General features: G+C 37.5%; 1 protein-coding gene across 1 annotated transcript; it reads right to left on the reverse strand.

Moving 5' to 3' along the window:
* Nucleotides 1–11,120: 11,120 nt before the first annotated feature.
* Nucleotides 11,121–17,943, reverse strand: LOC122671202 (T-complex protein 1 subunit epsilon-like; the record flags this gene model as incomplete). Its single annotated transcript, XM_043868307.1, has 7 exons — nucleotides 11,121–11,439; nucleotides 11,566–11,679; nucleotides 11,794–11,960; nucleotides 13,781–13,883; nucleotides 16,755–16,807; nucleotides 16,963–17,095; nucleotides 17,536–17,943. Coding segments are annotated over 7 exons (1,149 nt in total), but the record flags the coding sequence as incomplete, so codon positions are not given.
* Nucleotides 17,944–20,379: the final 2,436 nt, after the last annotated feature.

The raw sequence follows: 20,379 nt of genomic DNA on the forward strand, positions 1-20,379 counted from the left end.
AAGGTATTGATCTCAACAGTATAAAGTAGTCCTAAAGTATATACCCTGCAACAACTGTATCCGGTATCAAAGACATCATCATTGGATTCCGTGTACAAAATATAATTCCAAAAGGACATGCTATGTGGAAACCAAGACGGGCCTACATTTGGATTCAGATTCTCTCAGGTGCATTCAGTGCGCATCCGACGGCTGATATTGTTCTTGGGATGTGTGTTAACCCGTTCAACCGTCTGTTGTGTATTAGATGCACTAACACGCTGGAGAGGATCCAGCTCTCACTCTGGAGATGGGTTCACGTTTACGTACATGAGCATACGAAAACGACTCCCAACTGTTCAAATGAAATCCATCCATGTGGGTCTTTTCCCACACCATTGATCCTTTGAGGTGACTTGAAAGTACTGTCGTTGATGGAACCTTGTAATCTGCCATGAACAGATATTCTCTTCTAGTGAATAGAAGATTTTTTGTACCAAAAGAAGAAAAGAAAGTACTTGTGAAACAAAAGGGGGGATATGGATTTAAAGATCAGAATGGTATCAACTGTCTTGGCCAATACGAATAGGTATAGATGATAATTGATATTGATATGGCACCGATCCTTATTGGCCGATACGATTGATCCATATTGGTATCGGTTTCGGCTTGAAGGGAACTGGAATGATGTGGGATCCACTGGACCTTGTAGTTTCCCATTCCATCTTTAGTTTGAGCCCAGCCGCCTTTCTTGACCCTCTCCTTGGGAGGAAACTTTCTACATGGATACTACTAATTTTAGTAGAATGGATAATTATTATTATTATTTTTTTAATAATAAAGGTTTTGAAAAAAAAATGCTACTTAGTCGTGTGTGGTGTGCAGCTCATGCATCTAGACACAGAGTCACACGAAATGACTGCTGCATCACCTTGGAAAGGCAAAAATCTCTAAGGACATGATGGTCATTTCATTTAATCTCATGTCTAAGAAAAAGAGTCGTGCACAACCAGGTAAGCAAGTATTGCCCTTTGATATGGGGTTTTTATTTTTATTTTCTCTCTTACTCTAATCATGTGGGTCTCATATGAACGATATTAATTTTTTATTTAGCACTGCCATGGGAGATTCTCGCCACAGTGACATGGATGTGAATATGTATTGATCTATGTTGATAATAGATGGAAATCTCCCCTACTTAGGTAAACTTGGACTCTCTCTCCATTTGGCAGCCCTATGACATATCACAGATCTTCTCCAGAAACTTGAAAGTACTTGTGAAATGAAGGGGACTGTTTTACCAAAATAAACAAGGGAAAAGGAACGCCACCCAATCGTGTAGCTGGGCATGTACCTGTACCCAGACACAGTCGGGCACGAAATGACCACCTTGCCTCAGTGAAAAGGTGGGGGTGTGCTGGTCATTTTGCACCCGACTGTGTGTGGGCACACAGGTACACGCCAAGACACATGACCCGGGGGTGACGTTCTTTCTCCCAATAAATAAATAAAGGGAGTGGTGTGGGTTTTTTTACCAATACTTTCAAGGGATTGGAGAAGAGTCCACCCGCCTTTCTTACCCTGTGATTAAGAGGAATCTACTTCTATGATAACACTACTAATTTTTTGAAAGGATAATGAAGTTACATGGTAGATAATGAAACTCCAATTTTTTTTTAATTTTATTTTTTGGGTTGGGGGGAGGGGGATTGGGGAAGCTTCTCACCAATGTACTATTTTCCTTTTCTTTTTTTTTTTTTGAATTATTTTCTCTCTTATCTTGACTATGTGGGTCTTATGTGAATGATACTAATACGTTGCCATTAATGTAATATGGGAGATTCCCCCATGCTTGCATCATGGGAAACCCTTTCCCTTTTATTTATTTATTTATTTTTTTGGTTCAAGAAATATCATATTTAAGGGGAAGAAAAACACTACCTGATCATGTGGCAGCATAGGGGCATCCAACAAGAGGGGCAGGGCAGTCATTTCACCCTCTTGTGTGTGGCCGTAGTGGAACACGAGTATCGATCACCAACTGTACTAGTAGTTGTTTTTCCACTGAAGCTATTTTTACTATATAGAGAAAGATGATCTTGAACATTCTGAAGATTGAAAAGGCTACACATTAATTTCATTGTCTGTCTCAACCTATTCTCTCTGATATTTCTATACCACTTTGGGAAAGGAATATGTTCTAGAGGAGGGGGAGTGGGAGAGAGAGAGAGAGTAAAAAAACACATCTGAGAATAAAATTTCCATTACCATGGAATGGTAGAAGCAAAAATTGGTTTAAGCAGTTATTAGATAATACCAGTTAAGCTTAATTAAAATTTCAAGAAAAGATGGGTTTTGGGGGGGTGGGGGAGGGGAGGGTGGGACCATCCACTTTGTGGGTCCTAATGCTCAAAGCATAAGATATGTAGTGACTTGTGAGGAGCCTATAGGTTCTAATAAATAATGTAGAGCTTTTTGTGGCCCTGGACTAAGATGTATTAATGAATTCATGTAGATGAAAGAGACACTTTGAGAAGAATCTCAAATAACTAACTTGCCTTTTAAACTCTAGATTCTAAATTTTGTGGACTAATATTTTTCTCCTTTGATTGAGGAATGTTGTTTCAGCAATGAAGTTTTTGTTTTTCTAATCCTATAATCTATTACCATGTGATCAGAACTATCACTTTTTAAAGTTTTCATTATTCAGATAAAGAAAATTATTTATAAAGGTGCTAGGCTCCTTTTCCAGATCGTTCAAACAATCGGTCAATCATAGGATCAGTTTATCGTAATAAACAGTATTAATAAAGAGCGCAGGCGTGCTAGAGTCTTAAAGACTCAACGTGAAAGAGGTTTGTACTTCTGACTTCTATTAGGCTATGTGAATCACCCACTTGTCTCGATTGCTCCAAGAATTTTAAAACAAACATCAAATTGCAATATTTGAAGAAAGGGATAAACACAAAAACAATTGAAGAACTTCTATTGATTCCTGATGTGAATACATACAAAGGACATATCACTGTTATAAGAAATTAAAAAAGAACTTGATAACTAGAGAGAGAGAGAGACTGATTGATCGCAAGGATCAGGAGGGAGAAGAAGACTACACTAAGAAAATGTAAAATGCAGAAAGAAAGCCAAAGACAATTTAAATTGCAGATTTGTGAATTGATCGAGAGTTCCCTTCTTCCTTTGATGTCTTGTCTTTTATAATTGTGAAGATGGAGCCTGCATTATGTGTCCCCTAACTGCGGCTTCTTTGACAGTTATAGAACCGTTTGGGGATCACCTCCTATTGAGGTGCCTCCCACATTGGAAGTGGCTTTAGCTTTGAGTGCCTCATGGTTACAACCGTTTTATACTTCACAGTTTGCTTCCACGTGAGTGGCTTTACTTTACTGACCGACCCCTTATTTCCCAAAATTGATCGGTTTTTCATTACTGGTTAGTCGGTAATTTTAAGGTGTAAACACAAGAATTTTTGTTTTAATTTATAAAAAACAAAGGAAGATTCAAAACAAAAAGCTATATATATGATTTTAATCCGGAGAATCTTCATGATTTGGACGGCCTGACCATGCCTTAATTCTACGTGGAAGAGGCCTGTTTTATTCTTTGTCACATTCTTATCAAGAACAAGAAGATGAGAAGACACACCATGGTTTCAGAAATTGGATCAGAATTGGCAGAATCGGCCGATTTGAATTGGAGGGTCGATTAATGTCGTTTCTCACAACTTAATTTGGAATCGGTCATGAATACTCTAAGATCTTTATTTTTGGCCTTTTTTTTTTCCCTTCTTCTATTCAGTAAAACAACAGAAAACAATGAAAATTATCTCTTGTAGCAAAAATTCTATAAGGATTTTGAATTAAAACAAATTCAAAAAATAAATCACAAATTTGTAAATTTTTTTACTTCTTCCTGATATTTAATTTATAGAGTTCCAACTGATTCTGATCCAATTCTTTGATCCATTCGGGGTTTATAAACCTTGAGACACAAGCAAGCAAGTATGAAGAGAAACAATGAAGTGCACATGCAGTATGTGTTCATGGGTTGGGCCCACTTGACCTGGTGGGCCTTAGGATAGAGTAGTGATTAGGAAGAAGAGCAATCAAAGCAAGGAAATTGATGGTTGTAGGACACAAGGGAAGTTGGGTTGATGGAGAATCCACATGCCCTTGGAATTTCTGATGTGATGGTGCCTTTATTCCTTTTTCTTTTTGAATTTAACGGTATTACCCATAGTTAATCATCTATAATCCAACTTTGAGGGCTTAAAAAGTGGGATTTGACTCTTCTATTTTCGTCTGCCCGGTACTGTCGTGTGCCCTTACACACAAGCACGGTGGAAAGTACTGCCTTACCCTCGCTCGGGCAAGGTGTTCGGGCAGGGGTAAGGCGATACATTCCATCTTGTTTCTGTGTGGGACACACACAGCAGTAGGGGCAGACGGAAGTAGAGGAATCAAATTCTAAAAAATGATATTTACAACTACAAAATTTAACAAACATTGGCTACAGAGTAGATGTGTGGTGCAATAAGCAGAGTGTGGTTGTTTGTCTTTCTCTATCTTCATATTTAATTCTCATTGACTCAATTTGCTATTTAGTGGGAGAGTGCAGATCATGGATCATCCCTCTCTCTGCAACCCTAGTTTTAACATTCTTTGTTAAAGTTCCCATCTCTGAGAAATTCCATTTTGCTATTCACTCATAAAGAAAATTTTGCTGAATAAGGAAGGAATTCAAAAAGTGTAAGATTGCAAGTTTATCAAGGAAGCTCAAATATTTTTCATATATTAAATTTAATAAACCCAAATTTTCGAAGCAGATAGTTTCCAAAGTCCTCTACTTACATGTAGCTCGAATAGAGTTTGCCAAGTGACAAAATAGAAGTTTGAAAATCAAGATTATAGAAAAACGCATAGTAGAGTGGTGTTCAGAATACCATAAGCGGGTATGAACATAAATGGGGATGTATGCCAATAGAGAATTGGAAACTGAATGACACCAAGTTATGAACCAACAAATACGGGTAACGCAGGGTGAGCTTCTATATATGTGATTAATTAAATCTCAGTTTGTAGTGATTTATATGAATTATGGTTTTGTAGGGATTCCTCAAGAATAAAAAATGCAGAGACTGTATTAGGGCTTGAAGGGAGAGAATGAACAAGGGTGGACAAGTATAACAATATAGATGGATTGTCAAGAGATGAGATGATTAACCAGCTGAAGTAGGGATCTAGTGAAGGATAAGTATGGAAAGTTTTTAATTTACTTTATGTACTTCCCAATTAATGAAAACTTTTCTCTAATCTATTTAATGAAGAAGAATAGACAAACGATATCTATAGCCCACAAGTGGGGCTGTGAAAGCTAAGACGAGATGTTAACAGCTACTATTAAGAAGGATGATCAAAACTTTTTATTTAACTAATGGGAGAGGGATGGCTATATTAGGGTAGCACCCCATGTGTTTGTCTCTCTTTCCCCTTCGAAATGATTCCGTTTAAAAGGAAAAAGAGATAGATACCGACACAGGATCTTAACTTACGGTATATCGTTAGCATACCCAGTCTTTCCCTTTAGGGCATCTTTGGAATAGTTTTTATTTTTTATTTATACCATAAAAAACGTTTTTGATTGTGTTTGGTATCGTTTATGCTCCATGTTTCTATTTAAAAAAGATTGAAAAAAACCAAAAACCAAAATAGATCGAAAGTCTTTTATGATTTTTGGCCAAAAATCACTTTTGATCATTTATGCGGGGACTTTAATGAGCACGTGCTCATAGGTCACAAAATCGAAGGGTAAGAACGTCATTTCCTTATTTGATTAGAAATATTGACTCTCCTCCTCCTCCTCTTGAGACCCCATCCGTCACTTCCCATTTTTTTATTTTTCCTACAAGTCCATCCGCCCCCTCATCTTCTTATTTTTCCTGTAACTACTCTTTCACCTAAAAAAAAAAATTGAAACTACTCTCCCTCTACAATCTCTGGCAATCTGACGATACCAATGCCAGGATGAAGAATTCGTTCTTCGCCATAGATGAAGGAAAACTCAGTCCTGATTTTATTGTGTTATTTCTTTTTGGTCCTACCATGGAGTAATTTGTGCTTGTAATGATGAAATCCAAATGGCACCTTATCCCAATTTGCAAGATCGGTCTTCCTGGTTTGTGAAAGAAAAAAAAAGGTCTCTGGTATAGATGGATCAAGTAACAGATCTGTAAACAGATCAAGAAGGTTGAGTTTGATTGCAACTCCTTATGTCTTCTGTGTCATGTCCTTTCAACCTCCATCTCCATCTCACTATTTCAGCTACAGAGTTGCCGTGGAGGTAGTTTTCTTTCACCGAGGATGAATGAGTGTCAATAAAAATGTGATCTTGGGTGGAAATGAACAGTTCTAATTCAATTTTGATTTACAAAAACTTTTCGGATTTGGATCTTAGGGGATTAAATCGCATATGGATGGGTGATCTAAACCCAAAATCCAAAAATGAAATAAGAAAAATCCAAAGAGATTGATGCCCAACAACTCGGTTCTAAGTTTATGATTTGGGAAGAAAGATGGGTAAAGGCGGCATCTCTCCACCCACTCACTTTAAAAAACTATTAGGCATATAGGTATGCCAAACATATTTCGTTGTCTACAATCTATTCTGTGTAATGGTTGCCAAACGATTTTTATGTTTTGACCAGAATTGATTTTCACAAATAATTTTTGTTAAATAGGCAAAAATAAAAAATCAAAGAGAGCCTTAACTAATTTAGTTTTCTTATTTCATAAAAGAAACAGTTAAAACTTGTTCATCCTTAAAGGGGTTCTTCAACAACTAGGCACACGTACATCATCATTTAATCATGGTTTACTTTTGAACTAATATGATTTCTTCACTTTAATTTTAACGGTTTAAATAAATCTTCTTTATATATATATATATATATATATGCAGTGCAGCACATGAAACTTTTACAATACAACGCAAAACCAATTTACATTGTTGCCCTAGGTTGTGTGAAAGGTTTACAAATTTGGCCATCAAAACTTTGTGGACATGTCTACAATCTACATCATTATCTACTCATATTTTGATTTTCCAATTCAATTTGATATTACAACAAGATATGCTATTTGATATATATATATATAAAACTTTTGAGAGAGAATGCTACCTGGTTGCATTATCCTATGGTCTAACACAGGAGAGCACGCAACCAAGTAGAGCGCATGAAAGTACTGTCGTATCCCATGAAAAAAAAAATAGCATCTATGTTGATGCCCCTACGTGGCTCCCACATTGCTATGGACGTTACACAACCAGACAATGATTTCTTGCCTTTGGTGCAATAGTTAAGGTTGCTCCATTATAACCAAGTGGCCACGGGTTTGAATCTGGAAACAACTTCTCTACGAAAGCAGGGATAAGGGTAAGCACATTATGATCCTTCTCAGACGCCATAGTGGCGGGAACCTCGTGCACTGGGTACACCTTTTTTTTCATATCCATCCAACAAGAAATCATCATTAACCAAAAGTTTCTAGGTCTACCTTAACCGGATCCTTTTTCTCCTATTTTGGAACTTCTATTAAACATGTCCACATACAATAATTAATCATATTAGCAGTTCATTATCAACCTATATTCTACGGTAAGAGATTTACATCCAATAAGAACCCACATCTATCAACAATCACGTTGACAGGCCCTATATATAAAGGTTGGTTCTTAGTTAGTAAGTTCGGGAACGGCAATTGAACGGGAACGGATACGTACGGCATAAACGGACTAGACGGTAATAATACTTTTCAAAAATCCGGCTTCATAAAACGCATACAGTAATAATACGGTATGCGTTTAATACGGGTATAATACGGCATAGACGACAATAATACTTTTAAAAAAACGAACATATTCATTATATAACATGCATTCACCACCTAATAAACAAAATAATATCATGATTTTATGAACTAAAATAAACACAATAATATAATATGCTATATAACATCTCTAAGATTATCATTTAACATATCAAAATATCAATAATCTACAAGAAATGAATGCAGATTGTCTGAAAATGACATGAGCAAGTTGATTACCTTATCATTAAATCATTCTTCCAACATTACATTTTTTTCTATCTACAATGAGATAACCATATATTTTTAACCAGATGTGTTCTTGTGAAGGGGAATGAATTCCCACTAATTAACCAACACAAGACAAGAGGGAGAGTTCCAGATATGGATCTCCACTGTACACATTAGCTACAAGAGATAGAAAAACAAGAATAAAATAGAATAGAGATTGAGCCGTTCTCGCCAATATCACACCAGATTCATTTGCTTCACTACCACCATCAAAGTTCAAAAACCAGAGAAACAAGAGGAGAGTACAAGACTTAAGTGCCGCTTTGTTGAACGGAGATGGCGAGGATGATTGGAGATGGAGGGTGACTACTGTTGCCTGCTACGGTTGGATGTTCAACGCAAATCGAAAGGGACGAAAGGGAAAGTAAAATCGTTTCCCTAAATTCTAATCTTTTGGGTAATTTTTTTTTAAAAAAAAAAAACAGATAATACGCGTATTATACGAGTATAATACTCAATCGATTAAAAAATGTGTTTTTTTATAAAAATATGGGGACAGGAGTATTATATGTTTAAAAATATAGGGATGCATATAATACGCGTATGATACGCGAATTTACTAAGGGTTGGTTCCATGAGTCAAGGATTGCCACCCTAAAATCCCACCAACGTACAATGACAAATGAAGTTCAAATAACAATAACACAAAAGACCTATCCAATGCACGAAGCTCCCGCCACTTCAGGATTTGAAGAGGGTCATAATGTATGCAGTCTTACCCCTGCTTTCACGGAGAAACTGTCTCCAGAAATAATAATATCAATAATAATTAAAAAAACGAAACAAGTATAATTTTTACCTTTAAGCTGGTAAAACATAAGGTGGCTTAACTGCAGAGACGCAACTCGTACATCATACTATCATAGGACGAAGCTTGGGTTGAGTTAAATGCAAAGTTATTACCATGTAGTAACCTCAAAAGATAGCAAGGACTTTTTTCCCCCTTCTTTTAGGGTGTATGGGAGATGGGCGAGGATTTTCCTGGATTCAATCATTTGAAGTAACCCAGACAAAGAATTTAGTTCACAGTAACAGCATCTCTTATCAATCGCCGGCGATACCAATGTCGATCCATATCAAGAGATATCTTCCAAAAATGGAAATCCGTATTAGTCACAGTTGATACCAATATGAATCAGCTGAAATGGTTGATCCAATACCAATGCCTAAAACTAGGTTTCCGCATGAGTGCGTCACCTGAGCTGAGTCCAAAAATCATAAAATCTGATTAGGATCCAATAGTTCTACAGACTCGCTCAGGATTAAAAAATGACTAAACCAAGTCCGAGTTGTCATTGAGAGTATTTTTCCCCGAGTCATGTGAAACTCACCAAGTCCTGTATTTTTATTGGACCATAGCTAAACAATTAATTTGGTCTACAGCTAAACAAAACCCAAGAATTTTAGAAGATATTAAAAAAATAAAACAAAAAACATGACTTCCCTGACCAGGTTAGTCTCACCCAAGTCACCAGGTTTTGAAAAGGACAAGTCGAGTCGAAAAACCTGAGTTTCCAACTATGCTTATTAGCTAAAACCATGACCTGGAAGGTCCAGGCCATCTTAACTAAAGAATCCCATAATTAAGGCCAGAACCAACCGATGGATTGAAAAGCCGAGACCTTGTTACTTACTGCCATAGCATGGGAGAACATTGGAAGGGTATGTGAGACGCAAGCATACGGTAATACCAGGCAGACAAGAAACACTGCATAATGAACATACTTCTTTGCTTTGCCTACTTCTTCCAAAGGTACGTATTGTGTAGTTAGAACAGCTTGCCGCTATTATAACAGCAATTACTTGACACTTGCAATTGCTTGCTGGCCTTGAGACAACAATAGCTTATCAGTTACTACAGAAAGACCAATAACAATATTGGGCAACAACCAACAATTGAAGTAGAGCTTCGAGCATTAATGGAGAGTAAGACCAAACCGGATGAAGAACAAACTCAAACTCGACAATGCTTGGGGCCTATTTTGGTGGGATCATATCAAAGAATAAAAAAAAGCATACCCAGTGCACGAGGCTTCCACCCCACCACCACGGGTCTAGGGAGGGCCATGATGTATGCAGCTTTAACCCCCCCCCCCCCACCTTGCGGAGAAGCTGTTTCCTGAGGATCAAATCAAAGAATGAAACACATTATATACTACTAGCTCCGGAGTTCCAGACTTCTAACCCAGTCCTACACTAGTAGCTCGGGAGTTCCAGACTTCTAACCCAGCCCTACACTAGTAGCTCTGGAGTTCCACTTATAACCCAGCCCCTAACACGGAATTCCAGACTTACAATGTTGCATGCAGTGAAAATCGGGATTATGCGCCTAGACTGAGCACCATCCAAAAGATCAACAGGGAACTCAGAAATTGTATCTGACAGAAGGGAGAGAAGAGGCCGAGTTTTTTTCCAGCAGTAGGTTGGGCTGGGAATCTGAAGATACGATCACTAAGATGAGGGCTTCCTTTGACTCAAGACCTAGGTTGAAGGGAAGCGGGATTGACAACCACCGTAATCAGATCTCAAGGAAAGACGAAGGAATCAATGGGGGGAGATAACAGAAAGGACGAAAGAAGAAGGGAGAAGACAGCCACTGGCTATTCAACCACACAGGCACCATGCTATTAACAACTCAAATAATTCATTCTAATATATTCTCCAATGTAGGGATACATGCATATTAATAGGGAAATAAAACTCCAAAAATAGTAACTCAACTAGGAAACAAAAATCAACTCAAACAAGTTAACCCAATATCCTACTTAATCTACGCAAATAAAAAAGAAAGATTACAATATATTCTCCCAAAGAAAATAACTCTTAAATATCCTACTAGACCAAAAAACTAATTGGACCCGGTTCTTGGTCGGAGTTCTCAAACAGGTTCTGCCCGATCCAAAGAACTGCTTCTGCATCACAATGTCAAAAATAACACCATAGCCAATGCCATGCCACAAAACTATGTGAAGCAGTCAAATCTCCATACAATCATTCCATTAATCAAAATATGGCATTTGACCCAACATGCAACGTGTGAACAAACACAAATCATGTGATGCTTTCAGGAAATGCAGAACTCCAAGCTGGTTCACAAAGAAATCTACCTGATGAATCAGTAATCAGAAGGCGAGATGACATCATCAATTTTGAGAATCATTTTGACGACTTGAGTGGCCAGCAAGATCTGCTGCTGCTTTCCAATCAAAGTCTCAAAAACATTCTGTTCATGCATGTCATTTGTCCCAACATCATGGCAGTCTATCCCACAACAGGGGTTGTTCTCCTGCAAGCCAGATATTGTTCAACAATGGGGTATCCCACATAAGAAAGATGCAACATCACCATTAAGAAATATCCATGCTCAAGAGCTACAGACCAAACCCACAGCCAGCCACAATAACATGCTCACCTTGAGTTGTTGAGATTTGACTGCAGATAGTGTTTCGATGGGTTGGAGGCCACTGTTCTCGGCAAGTGCCATAGGAATTGAGTCCAAAGCATCAGCATAGGCCCTGATAGCATACTGCAGGTAAAAAAAGTCCGAACAAATTAGTTGAAGATACTACCAATAAACCATAAGTAATTTGAAGTTCTTGTCACCTAGGAAGGGGGAGAATAAGAAGCAACACATCTGTACCTGCTCCACTCCTGGATATCGGTCCGCAGCAGCCTCAACAGCAAGTGAGCAAGAAATTTCAGCTGATCCACCACCGTATACAATAGAGTTATTGCGGATTAGATTCCTAGCCACACACAAGGCATCATGGAGGCTGCGCTTTGTCTCCTCTATCATCATTTTGTTACCTGAAGTATTACCACACCCCAAAAACCTGGTCTTAGAGAAACTGTTTACAAATTTTCCTACAGCCCTTTTCTTCTCTTTCAACATTTTCTCCTTTTTATGGATGCAAGTCCACACCTATTAGCGTTTTTACATGGAACTCCTTCATGCATGTTATTACAGAAAGAGATGTTATCATTCTATTCTGGAAGAGCAACATACACAGCCATTATCCAATTTTACTGGAAACATCAACAGTAAAGACATGCCATCAAATAGTGTGTTGCAAGTGCTGAATGTCTAATGTCAAAAAGATATGCATTAGTTCGCAGAATATCTTCATGGAGATATTCAGAATGACGGGAAGTTCTAGGAAAACAAACATTTAATGTTTGTGCATGACACAAACAACATGGATCTCACCCCAACAGTAGACCCCACATCTGTACCAAGGACTCATGTTGCAAACTGCTCATGCCCTTACCATTTCTAAGATAGCTATATCAGACTTCTTCATTAGAAGCCTACAAATTTCTGGTTATGGTGAAATAACTTTGATCTAGATGGCAAAAAAGTGGAAGAACATCCATGCAAAAGTTCATACATATAAGGAACACAACTCAAACACATATTCCAAGGGAGGCTTAAAGCACACACTAATTCATAACTTAGTCTTTTTAACATATTCCAAGGAAAAAATATCACTAAATGGCTTAAAGCACACAATAATTCATAACTTACTCCCAAATCAGCTCTACTATGATCATTCCTTAATTTCTCCATCCTCGTTTTGCCACATCCATCCCAACATCCTCATCTCCACTACAAGTAGATAAACTCAGTGTAGCAGAGACAATGATGTTGAGATGGATGTGTGGAAAAACTGGGAAGGCTAAAGTAAGGAATGATAATATTAGAGCTGATTTGGGAGTAACTCCAATACATGATAAGTTACGAGAAACTCGTTTGAGGTGGTACGTCATGTTCAACAGAGGCCTTTAGATATTCCAGTATGGAGGAGTGATTTGATTCAGATTGAAGGAACTAAAAGAGCCAGGGCAGACCTAAAATGACTCCAGGAAAAAGGTTTAAAGTATCGGTATCGAGTCATATCAAAAGGGTCATTTCAAGAGATGAATCGTATCGTATCGAGAGAGACGCGAGATACGTATAGGAATGGTCAAGAAACATATGAAAATGATTATGAAATATGCAAAATAAAGTTTCAAAGCATAAAACACTATACATATGTATATGTAAAATATATCATGTTTAAAAGGAGAACAGAGTACGATACGACAAGTGCATTCAATTGATTATATATAAAAGACGAGGTTTCTTAAATGTATAGATGTACTATACCAATTTTTTTTAGGTATCGTATCGACCTTAAAGATAAAATACGTATCGGTTAATATCGGTGGATACGGAAGCATACTTAAAACCTTGCCTAGGAGAAGTAGTGAGGAAAGACATGCATAGCTTAGGCCTCAAATAGAGCTGATTGGAGGGCAAGGATCCATGTAGCCGAGCCCATTTAGTTGGGATAAGGCTGAGTTGTTGTTGATGTTGTGAAGCTTCTTATATAACATGAGAATCCAACATGATGGTCAACTGAAATACAACCATACAACACAACGAGTGTAAACAATAACTAGTTGAGCATTATGCATCAAAATCACAATATGATAAAAGAATCCATTGACAGAACATGACTAAAACATTTAGCACAACCTACAAATGCGAGAACTCGAAACAAATGATGATGGCATTAATTGGTATCCACAAGTAGACATCTTCAAGGGAAGAAGACAAACAGGAAAATAGGATAGGATGCCCCTACCACCACGAATGAATATAGTCACAGCCCTTGAATTTGCACACTGCTCAATATAGAGCATTCTGTCTTTAGTGGTCCCAAATGATTTTTCTCTCACTAAACCAGCCTGCAAGGATAAATTGAAAAAATATCAGTATTCCTCATCCCCATCTATCTATATTTCTAAATAGGCGGATTATTATTGTCACAAAGGTCTGTTATTTTCCAAATGTCACGAAGCATATATTCTACAATGTGGATAGATGATATGTCCATTCTGACCGTTGGATAGAGAGGACATGGTCTAGATTAGCCATGTGTCAAATTTCAAAGTCAAACAATCAAATACCCCTTTTGTAAGCATACATCCTGTGCATGTCCATGCATGTGTACCAGTACTCTAGACATTACTGTGCACTTTCCCAACTGAGTGGGAACAAACAGTTTAGATTTAAAAATAAATACATAAATGGATGGCTCAAATTTATCTTGTGATTTTCGGACCCATCACCTTCCATTGTTACATGGATAACTACCCTTTTAAATATTAACGACATGATCATAGTTTTCTGACACATGAATAAAAAGGATAACCCAAAAAATAAGTTCATTAAGGAAAAGACATCTAATTCCACATTCTAAGATGACAAGTCAATGTGGTAGTAGTTATAGTGGATAACAATCGAAAAGACATCTAATTCTACATTCTAAGATGACAAGTCAATGTGGTACTAGTTATAGTGGATAACAATCTCAGAGTTCTGACAATCAAAAACATATTGATGCAGATCCTAGCCTCCTCGAATTGAAGAAGCCACCCTAAGCCTAGAGTTTTAGTAGGAGCCTTAGTTTAGTTTATCTTAGTTCTATACTTAGTTTTTATTTTGTGTTTTTAATTGAACCGGTTTAAATTGGTTGCATCCAATTGGTTCAATTGGTCTAATTTAAGTGAAGTGATCCTATTGGCTAAGAGGTTCTTATATCCTATTGGCTAGTAGGAAATCTTCTTTTATTTTAAGTAGTTTAAATTGTTTTTAAGTCATTAGGACTCTATTTCAGTTTTCTAGTCAGTTTAAGTTAGCTAATAGGTTAAGGATTGGATTAGGCCATTCTTTTTTAGTGTCTAAGTCTATTTTTTAGTCTTTTATATAAGTTTGTAAGGGAGGCCAGCATTAGATACGAATTTGATTAATAAAAATTAGTTTTATGCTTGCCGCCATTGCTGCTACTCTTTGTGAGTGTATATCCTTGTGGATCTCAAGATGGATAAGGTGGGTGGACTCCTGCGACTCCTTGCATCGTGAAGATCGGGAGGTTTCTTCAAGTTATCAAACTTACTGAATTGCAGAGAACAATGGCAGCAGCTTGATAACTTGAAGAAACCTCCCGATCTTCACGATGCAAGGAGTCGCAGGAGTCCACCCACCCTATCCACCTTGAGATCCACAAGGATATACACTCACAAAGAATAGCAGCAATGGCAGCAAGCATAAAGCTAATTTTTATTAATCAAATTCGTATCTAATGCGGGTCGCCCTTACAAACTTATATAGAAGACTCAAAAATAGACTTAGACACTCAAAAGGAATGGCCTAACCCAATCCTTAACCTATTAGCTAACTTAAACTGACTAGGAAACTGAAATAGACTCAAAATAGAGTCCTAATGACTTAAAAACAACTTAAACTACTTAAAATAAAAGAAGATTCCCTACTAGCCAATAGGATATAAGAACCTCTTAGCCAATAGGATCACTTCACTTAAATTAGACCAATTGAACCAATTGGATGCAACCAATTTAAACCGGTTCAATTAAAAACACAAAATAAAAACTAAGTATATAACTAAAATAAACTAAACTAAGGCTCCTACTAAAACCCTAGGCTTAGGGTGGCTTCTTCAATTCGAGGAGGCTAGGATCTGCATCACATATCCTATACCAAGAGCTGGATGAATCAAACAGAATAGAATCTGGAACCATACCACTTGTATGCAGTTCAATTTCTACACCAATAATTTAGCACATGTTGGTTCTTCAAATCATTAATTGACAAATAAGATAAATTCAAGGAGTTCTAATCCAGATTCTAACTTTTCTTAATCAACCTTAACACAATATTCTATTCCCATGTGATCTTATGATCTCTGCCAATACTTTCCTTCAACGGTTCTGTAACAAAGAACTATTCTACAAAATCAAATGATCTGTAAGGGTATTCCCACAATATATATATATATATATATATAATCATTAGTCGAAGTTCAACAGAAGACTCAAATCCCATCTCTTCTGGAGAAACTAATTCAATAACATACAGATAGTCTACTGCTAGAGTAAGGATTAAATGGAAAATGGGATGAGTTCTATTGTGAATGCTTCAGCTTCATAAAAAGTAAAGAAGATGTATAATCCAGTTTCCTCAGTTGAATTAGTAGTATTAGTAGATTTTCCCTCATATGTAGACCGTCAACTTCATAAGGATACGACATATAAGAATAGTATCTTCTAGTCACAGTTCAGGGCCATTATCTGCTGAATGGTGGTGGTATTAGTAGTAGTAAGCATTGGACTGCAACCATCATTAAACACCAAATCCGCAGAAAGGGCATTTAAGGTTGAGTGAGAGTATGGGTGTGGGAGTCAAAAAACGATGAATGGGAGCACAAACAGCTTTACACAATCTCAGTAAGACAGTTATTTGACCTAAAATAGAATGGATAGCAAAATAGAGATCATGTAGCCAACCTCAAGTAATTGGGAAAAAGCTTTACGAGGGAGACTTGGATGAAGACAGTTATATTTTTACTAATAGGCATATATCTTATGTAACTCCAGTAAAGAATGATCCTCTAAACACCTACCCTCTAACTATGAATATTAACGGCAGTCTAAACACACTCTTTACTTATTTAAAAAAAAAAAAACAAATTATGAAATTTAAAAAAGAGTGTGATTATATTTATCTGATTGAAAGAAGCAAGAACCAGAGGCTATCACCTTTCCCAGCTTTTCCGGTGTCAATTCCTGGAACCTTGGCACAATTCTTCCACCTATAAACACATTAAACAGTGACTAAGTTCCAGAGTACCAAAGATAGACTTCAAATGCTAGCTCGAAACTGCAGCATACAACCATATCTATCCCCATCCCCACCCCCCCCCCCCCCAAAAAAAATTTGCAGAATACAACCATGAGAATACCATACCTGTAGCTATTGCAATCAACTCTAACTCTACTCCACCAACCCATCTTACAGCAGGCAAGTTCCGGTGCATTAATAAGTGATTCGCTTCATCATCAAACCCCCACTGACAAATAACCAGGGTAGCACCAACATCCTGAAATACATCTCAGGACAAAGTAAATAAATCAGACTGTAAAGAATCAGACATCAAATAGCCTATGAGGCAGAAGGAATAGGAAAAGTGCATGTTCAAGAATACTTTTTTTAAACTAGTAGAAGACGTGAAATTTATAAATAACCTGAGAGGCAAAATGAATAAGAAAAGTGCATGTTCAAGAATGCTTTTTTTTTTTAAACAAGTCGTAGACATGAAATTTATAATAAATTAATAACACCGAAAACTCAATACCTCCTCTTTTATGAGTGAAATGTACCCAGTATAATTTAGCATAATAGCGTATTCTTCTTTATGATAGCATATTGATTAGAGAAGAAACTCCACCATACTTCAAAGAAAGGTTCCACACTAAGCACACCCAGAGAGAGAGGAAGGAAGATGTATACAATACAATCGGACAGTCATACGACTCATACCTTGCATTTCTGAACCATTTCATCAAAGTATTTCTGCTCTTGTTGACGTAAGGTCTGGAATTTTTCCAGTGTGTCAATGTCAACCTTATGCTTAGTCTTGGGCTTAGGCGGCTCAAAAGGGCAAGTAAGAATAGCTATTTTCGCATTTTCAATTCTCTTTGGCATCTGCGGATGGCTCATATCCTTGTCAACAACAATACCATAAATTAGCTCTGTGTCTTCCAGCTTCCCCCCTACTTTGCCCTCGACTTTAATCAAGTCCAAGTTAACATCCTTCCTCTCCAGATCAGCAACAGCAAGAACTGCTTTAACAGCAATCTCAGCTAAGGAGCGCTTGCACCGATTCACGCTGCAAGAGAATGCCGAAAGATTCAGAACGAGAGAGAGAAGTAACGTAATGAAATGTAATCATCAGAATAATAACAAGTGTAACAACATTGAAAGGATGGGTTATAAGCAACATAGAGTATCAAACAAGTGGCACTTTGTAAAAAGAGATACTGGATATAGAAACAGAATATAAAAAGATAGCCATAAAAGGAAGTGGGTGTTCTTGCTATAATTAGCAGAATTCATGCTAATAATTACAGTCTGTGTACCGTCCTCATCGGCTAGGTATGCTCATTCTCAGGTAATGCAATAAGGATATTCTTCATAAATTGGCCATTTGCAGGTTCAGTTTCAAAAAGCAATCAGCAGTGCGTCCAATTCCTATCTATGTTATCCCCGTTTTCCAACCAGTGGCTATCATTCCAGTTGCTAAATACTACATGTCAGAATAAATACCTCTCTGGAACCTAACTAACAATCATGAGAGCTCTTTAGGTTCTCTTCTAAATTTTAACTGTCAAGTTAGCTCCCATCAGTCCCCTCTATTGGCTGGAGTTATGCAGGTTGTAATATAGTCCTAGATTGAATATCATCCAGCTAGAAGTCAAAACCAGGATGTGTTCTTCAAAGTGTAATTCGGTTAGCGTTAAATTAAGGGAAAAGGTCAAATTTAAGGTTAGGGTTTGATGTTAGGGTTAGGGTAAGTTGATGTAGGGGAGTCTTCCAGTGAAGGTCTCGTCAACAAAGAACTAGTCTAAGGCTGCTGAACAGAATCGGCAGCAAGGATGGTTAAGTTAGGATTAGGTTCGGAAAGAAAGATGAGTGGAGATTCTAGGGTTAGAGTGGACAGATTAGGACCAGGATTGGATCGAGTCTTCCAAAGGGTGGGAAGGACACTCGGTCAAGGTTTGGTAGTATTCTGATGGTTAGGTTATGCTGAGCAGGTTATGGATGGTCTAGAGGAGAAGAAGAGAGTGGTTAAGGTTTGGTTCAGGTTCAACTTACTGGGTTATTGAAGAACAAACTTGAAAAGAATTTCCTCGTTGATGTAGAACACTTCTTGTAGTCAGAACTTGAATGTAGCAGCAATGGAGAAGACAATTAACTAATTTGAACCACCCGGGCTACCCACTGCAAGGTATCAATCGGATCAAACACCGATTCCGTCAGCCTTGATCAAATACAAGACAATTCTCCTTGGAGAAGACAAGTTGCAGCAGCAACCTTGAAGAATAAATTTTCAAGTTGTGAGGTAAAAGAGCCTCACAAAAAATAACTTTATTTATAAGGGCCATAAGACCTCCTATTCAGCCTAGGAGCCAAAGAGCCCCCAACTGACTTCTATTACATTGCCAACAATTAAAAAGGTCATGTGACCAATTTAAGTAGTCAGATGACTACTAAATAGCCTAGCTGATTCTATGAGGTGACAAGTAAGTTGTCACATGACTTACCAAAAACAAATAAAAAAAGGTGATGTGACCACTTAAGTAGTCACATGACAATTACATCAAAATAAAAACTAAGTAAAACTACTAACTACTAACACTAACACCACTTGGACAGCTTTGACTTCTTCTTCTTCTTTCGGACATAAGTCTTCACATCTGCATCAGCTCTCCCCGGCTTGAAGACATTTGTCTCCGATGAATGGGTGAAAAACATGTAACACTCATATAACTCAGGGTCGAGCCTCTTGAAGTCATCAGCGTGAATCCAAGTGTTGTCATATTGTGGCCGAAAATTTCACTTGACAAGGAAAGCATGGTAACCGCTGCCATGTCGTGTGGTCTTGTGCATATCATCCAAGACCTCTTCAATGATGTCTTCAGTGTGTGATTTGAATTGGGGCAGCCTCAGCATATGTTCAGAATCACCATCATCTGAGTGATGTCACACATAGAGATGTAAATCAGCCACGTTGAAGACATTGCTTATGCTCATATCAGCATGCAACTCGAGCACATGACTATTAAATAGCCTAGCCGATTCTACGAGGTGACAAGTAAGTTGTCACATGACTTGCCAAAAACAAATAAACTAATTCAAATAAAAAAAGGTAAGTGGTCACATGACTAATACATCAAAATAATAACTAGGTAAAAATACTAACTACTAACACTAACACTACTTGGACAGCTTTGACTTCTCTTTCGGACATAAGTCTTCACATCTGCATTACGTTGCTACACACACACTGATGCAGTTACACGTTGGGTAACTATGAGTTGTGTATTTTTATAATTTTCTCTTTATTATTTTATTCCTTTGGTAGAATCGTAGGAGATTGAGTTGTGGAGTTTTCTTCAAACACTATTTCAGTTTCAGGATACGATTAGATGATGGCGATCCCAGGGTTCGGAAACCCTGTTGGGTTCGCTATGGGCTCGCCCAAATACCAAATACCCAAGTTACAAAGGGGAGGCAAAATCTGTAATTTATCACAAGTTCTTAAAGGGGAATGGCAAACTTGTAATAAACCTGAATTTGAGAGGGTCATTGGGTAACTCAATA

Source organism: Telopea speciosissima, chromosome 8, assembly GCF_018873765.1.
Source record: "Telopea speciosissima isolate NSW1024214 ecotype Mountain lineage chromosome 8, Tspe_v1, whole genome shotgun sequence".
In the NCBI taxonomy this organism is placed as follows: Eukaryota; Viridiplantae; Streptophyta; class Magnoliopsida; order Proteales; family Proteaceae; genus Telopea; species Telopea speciosissima.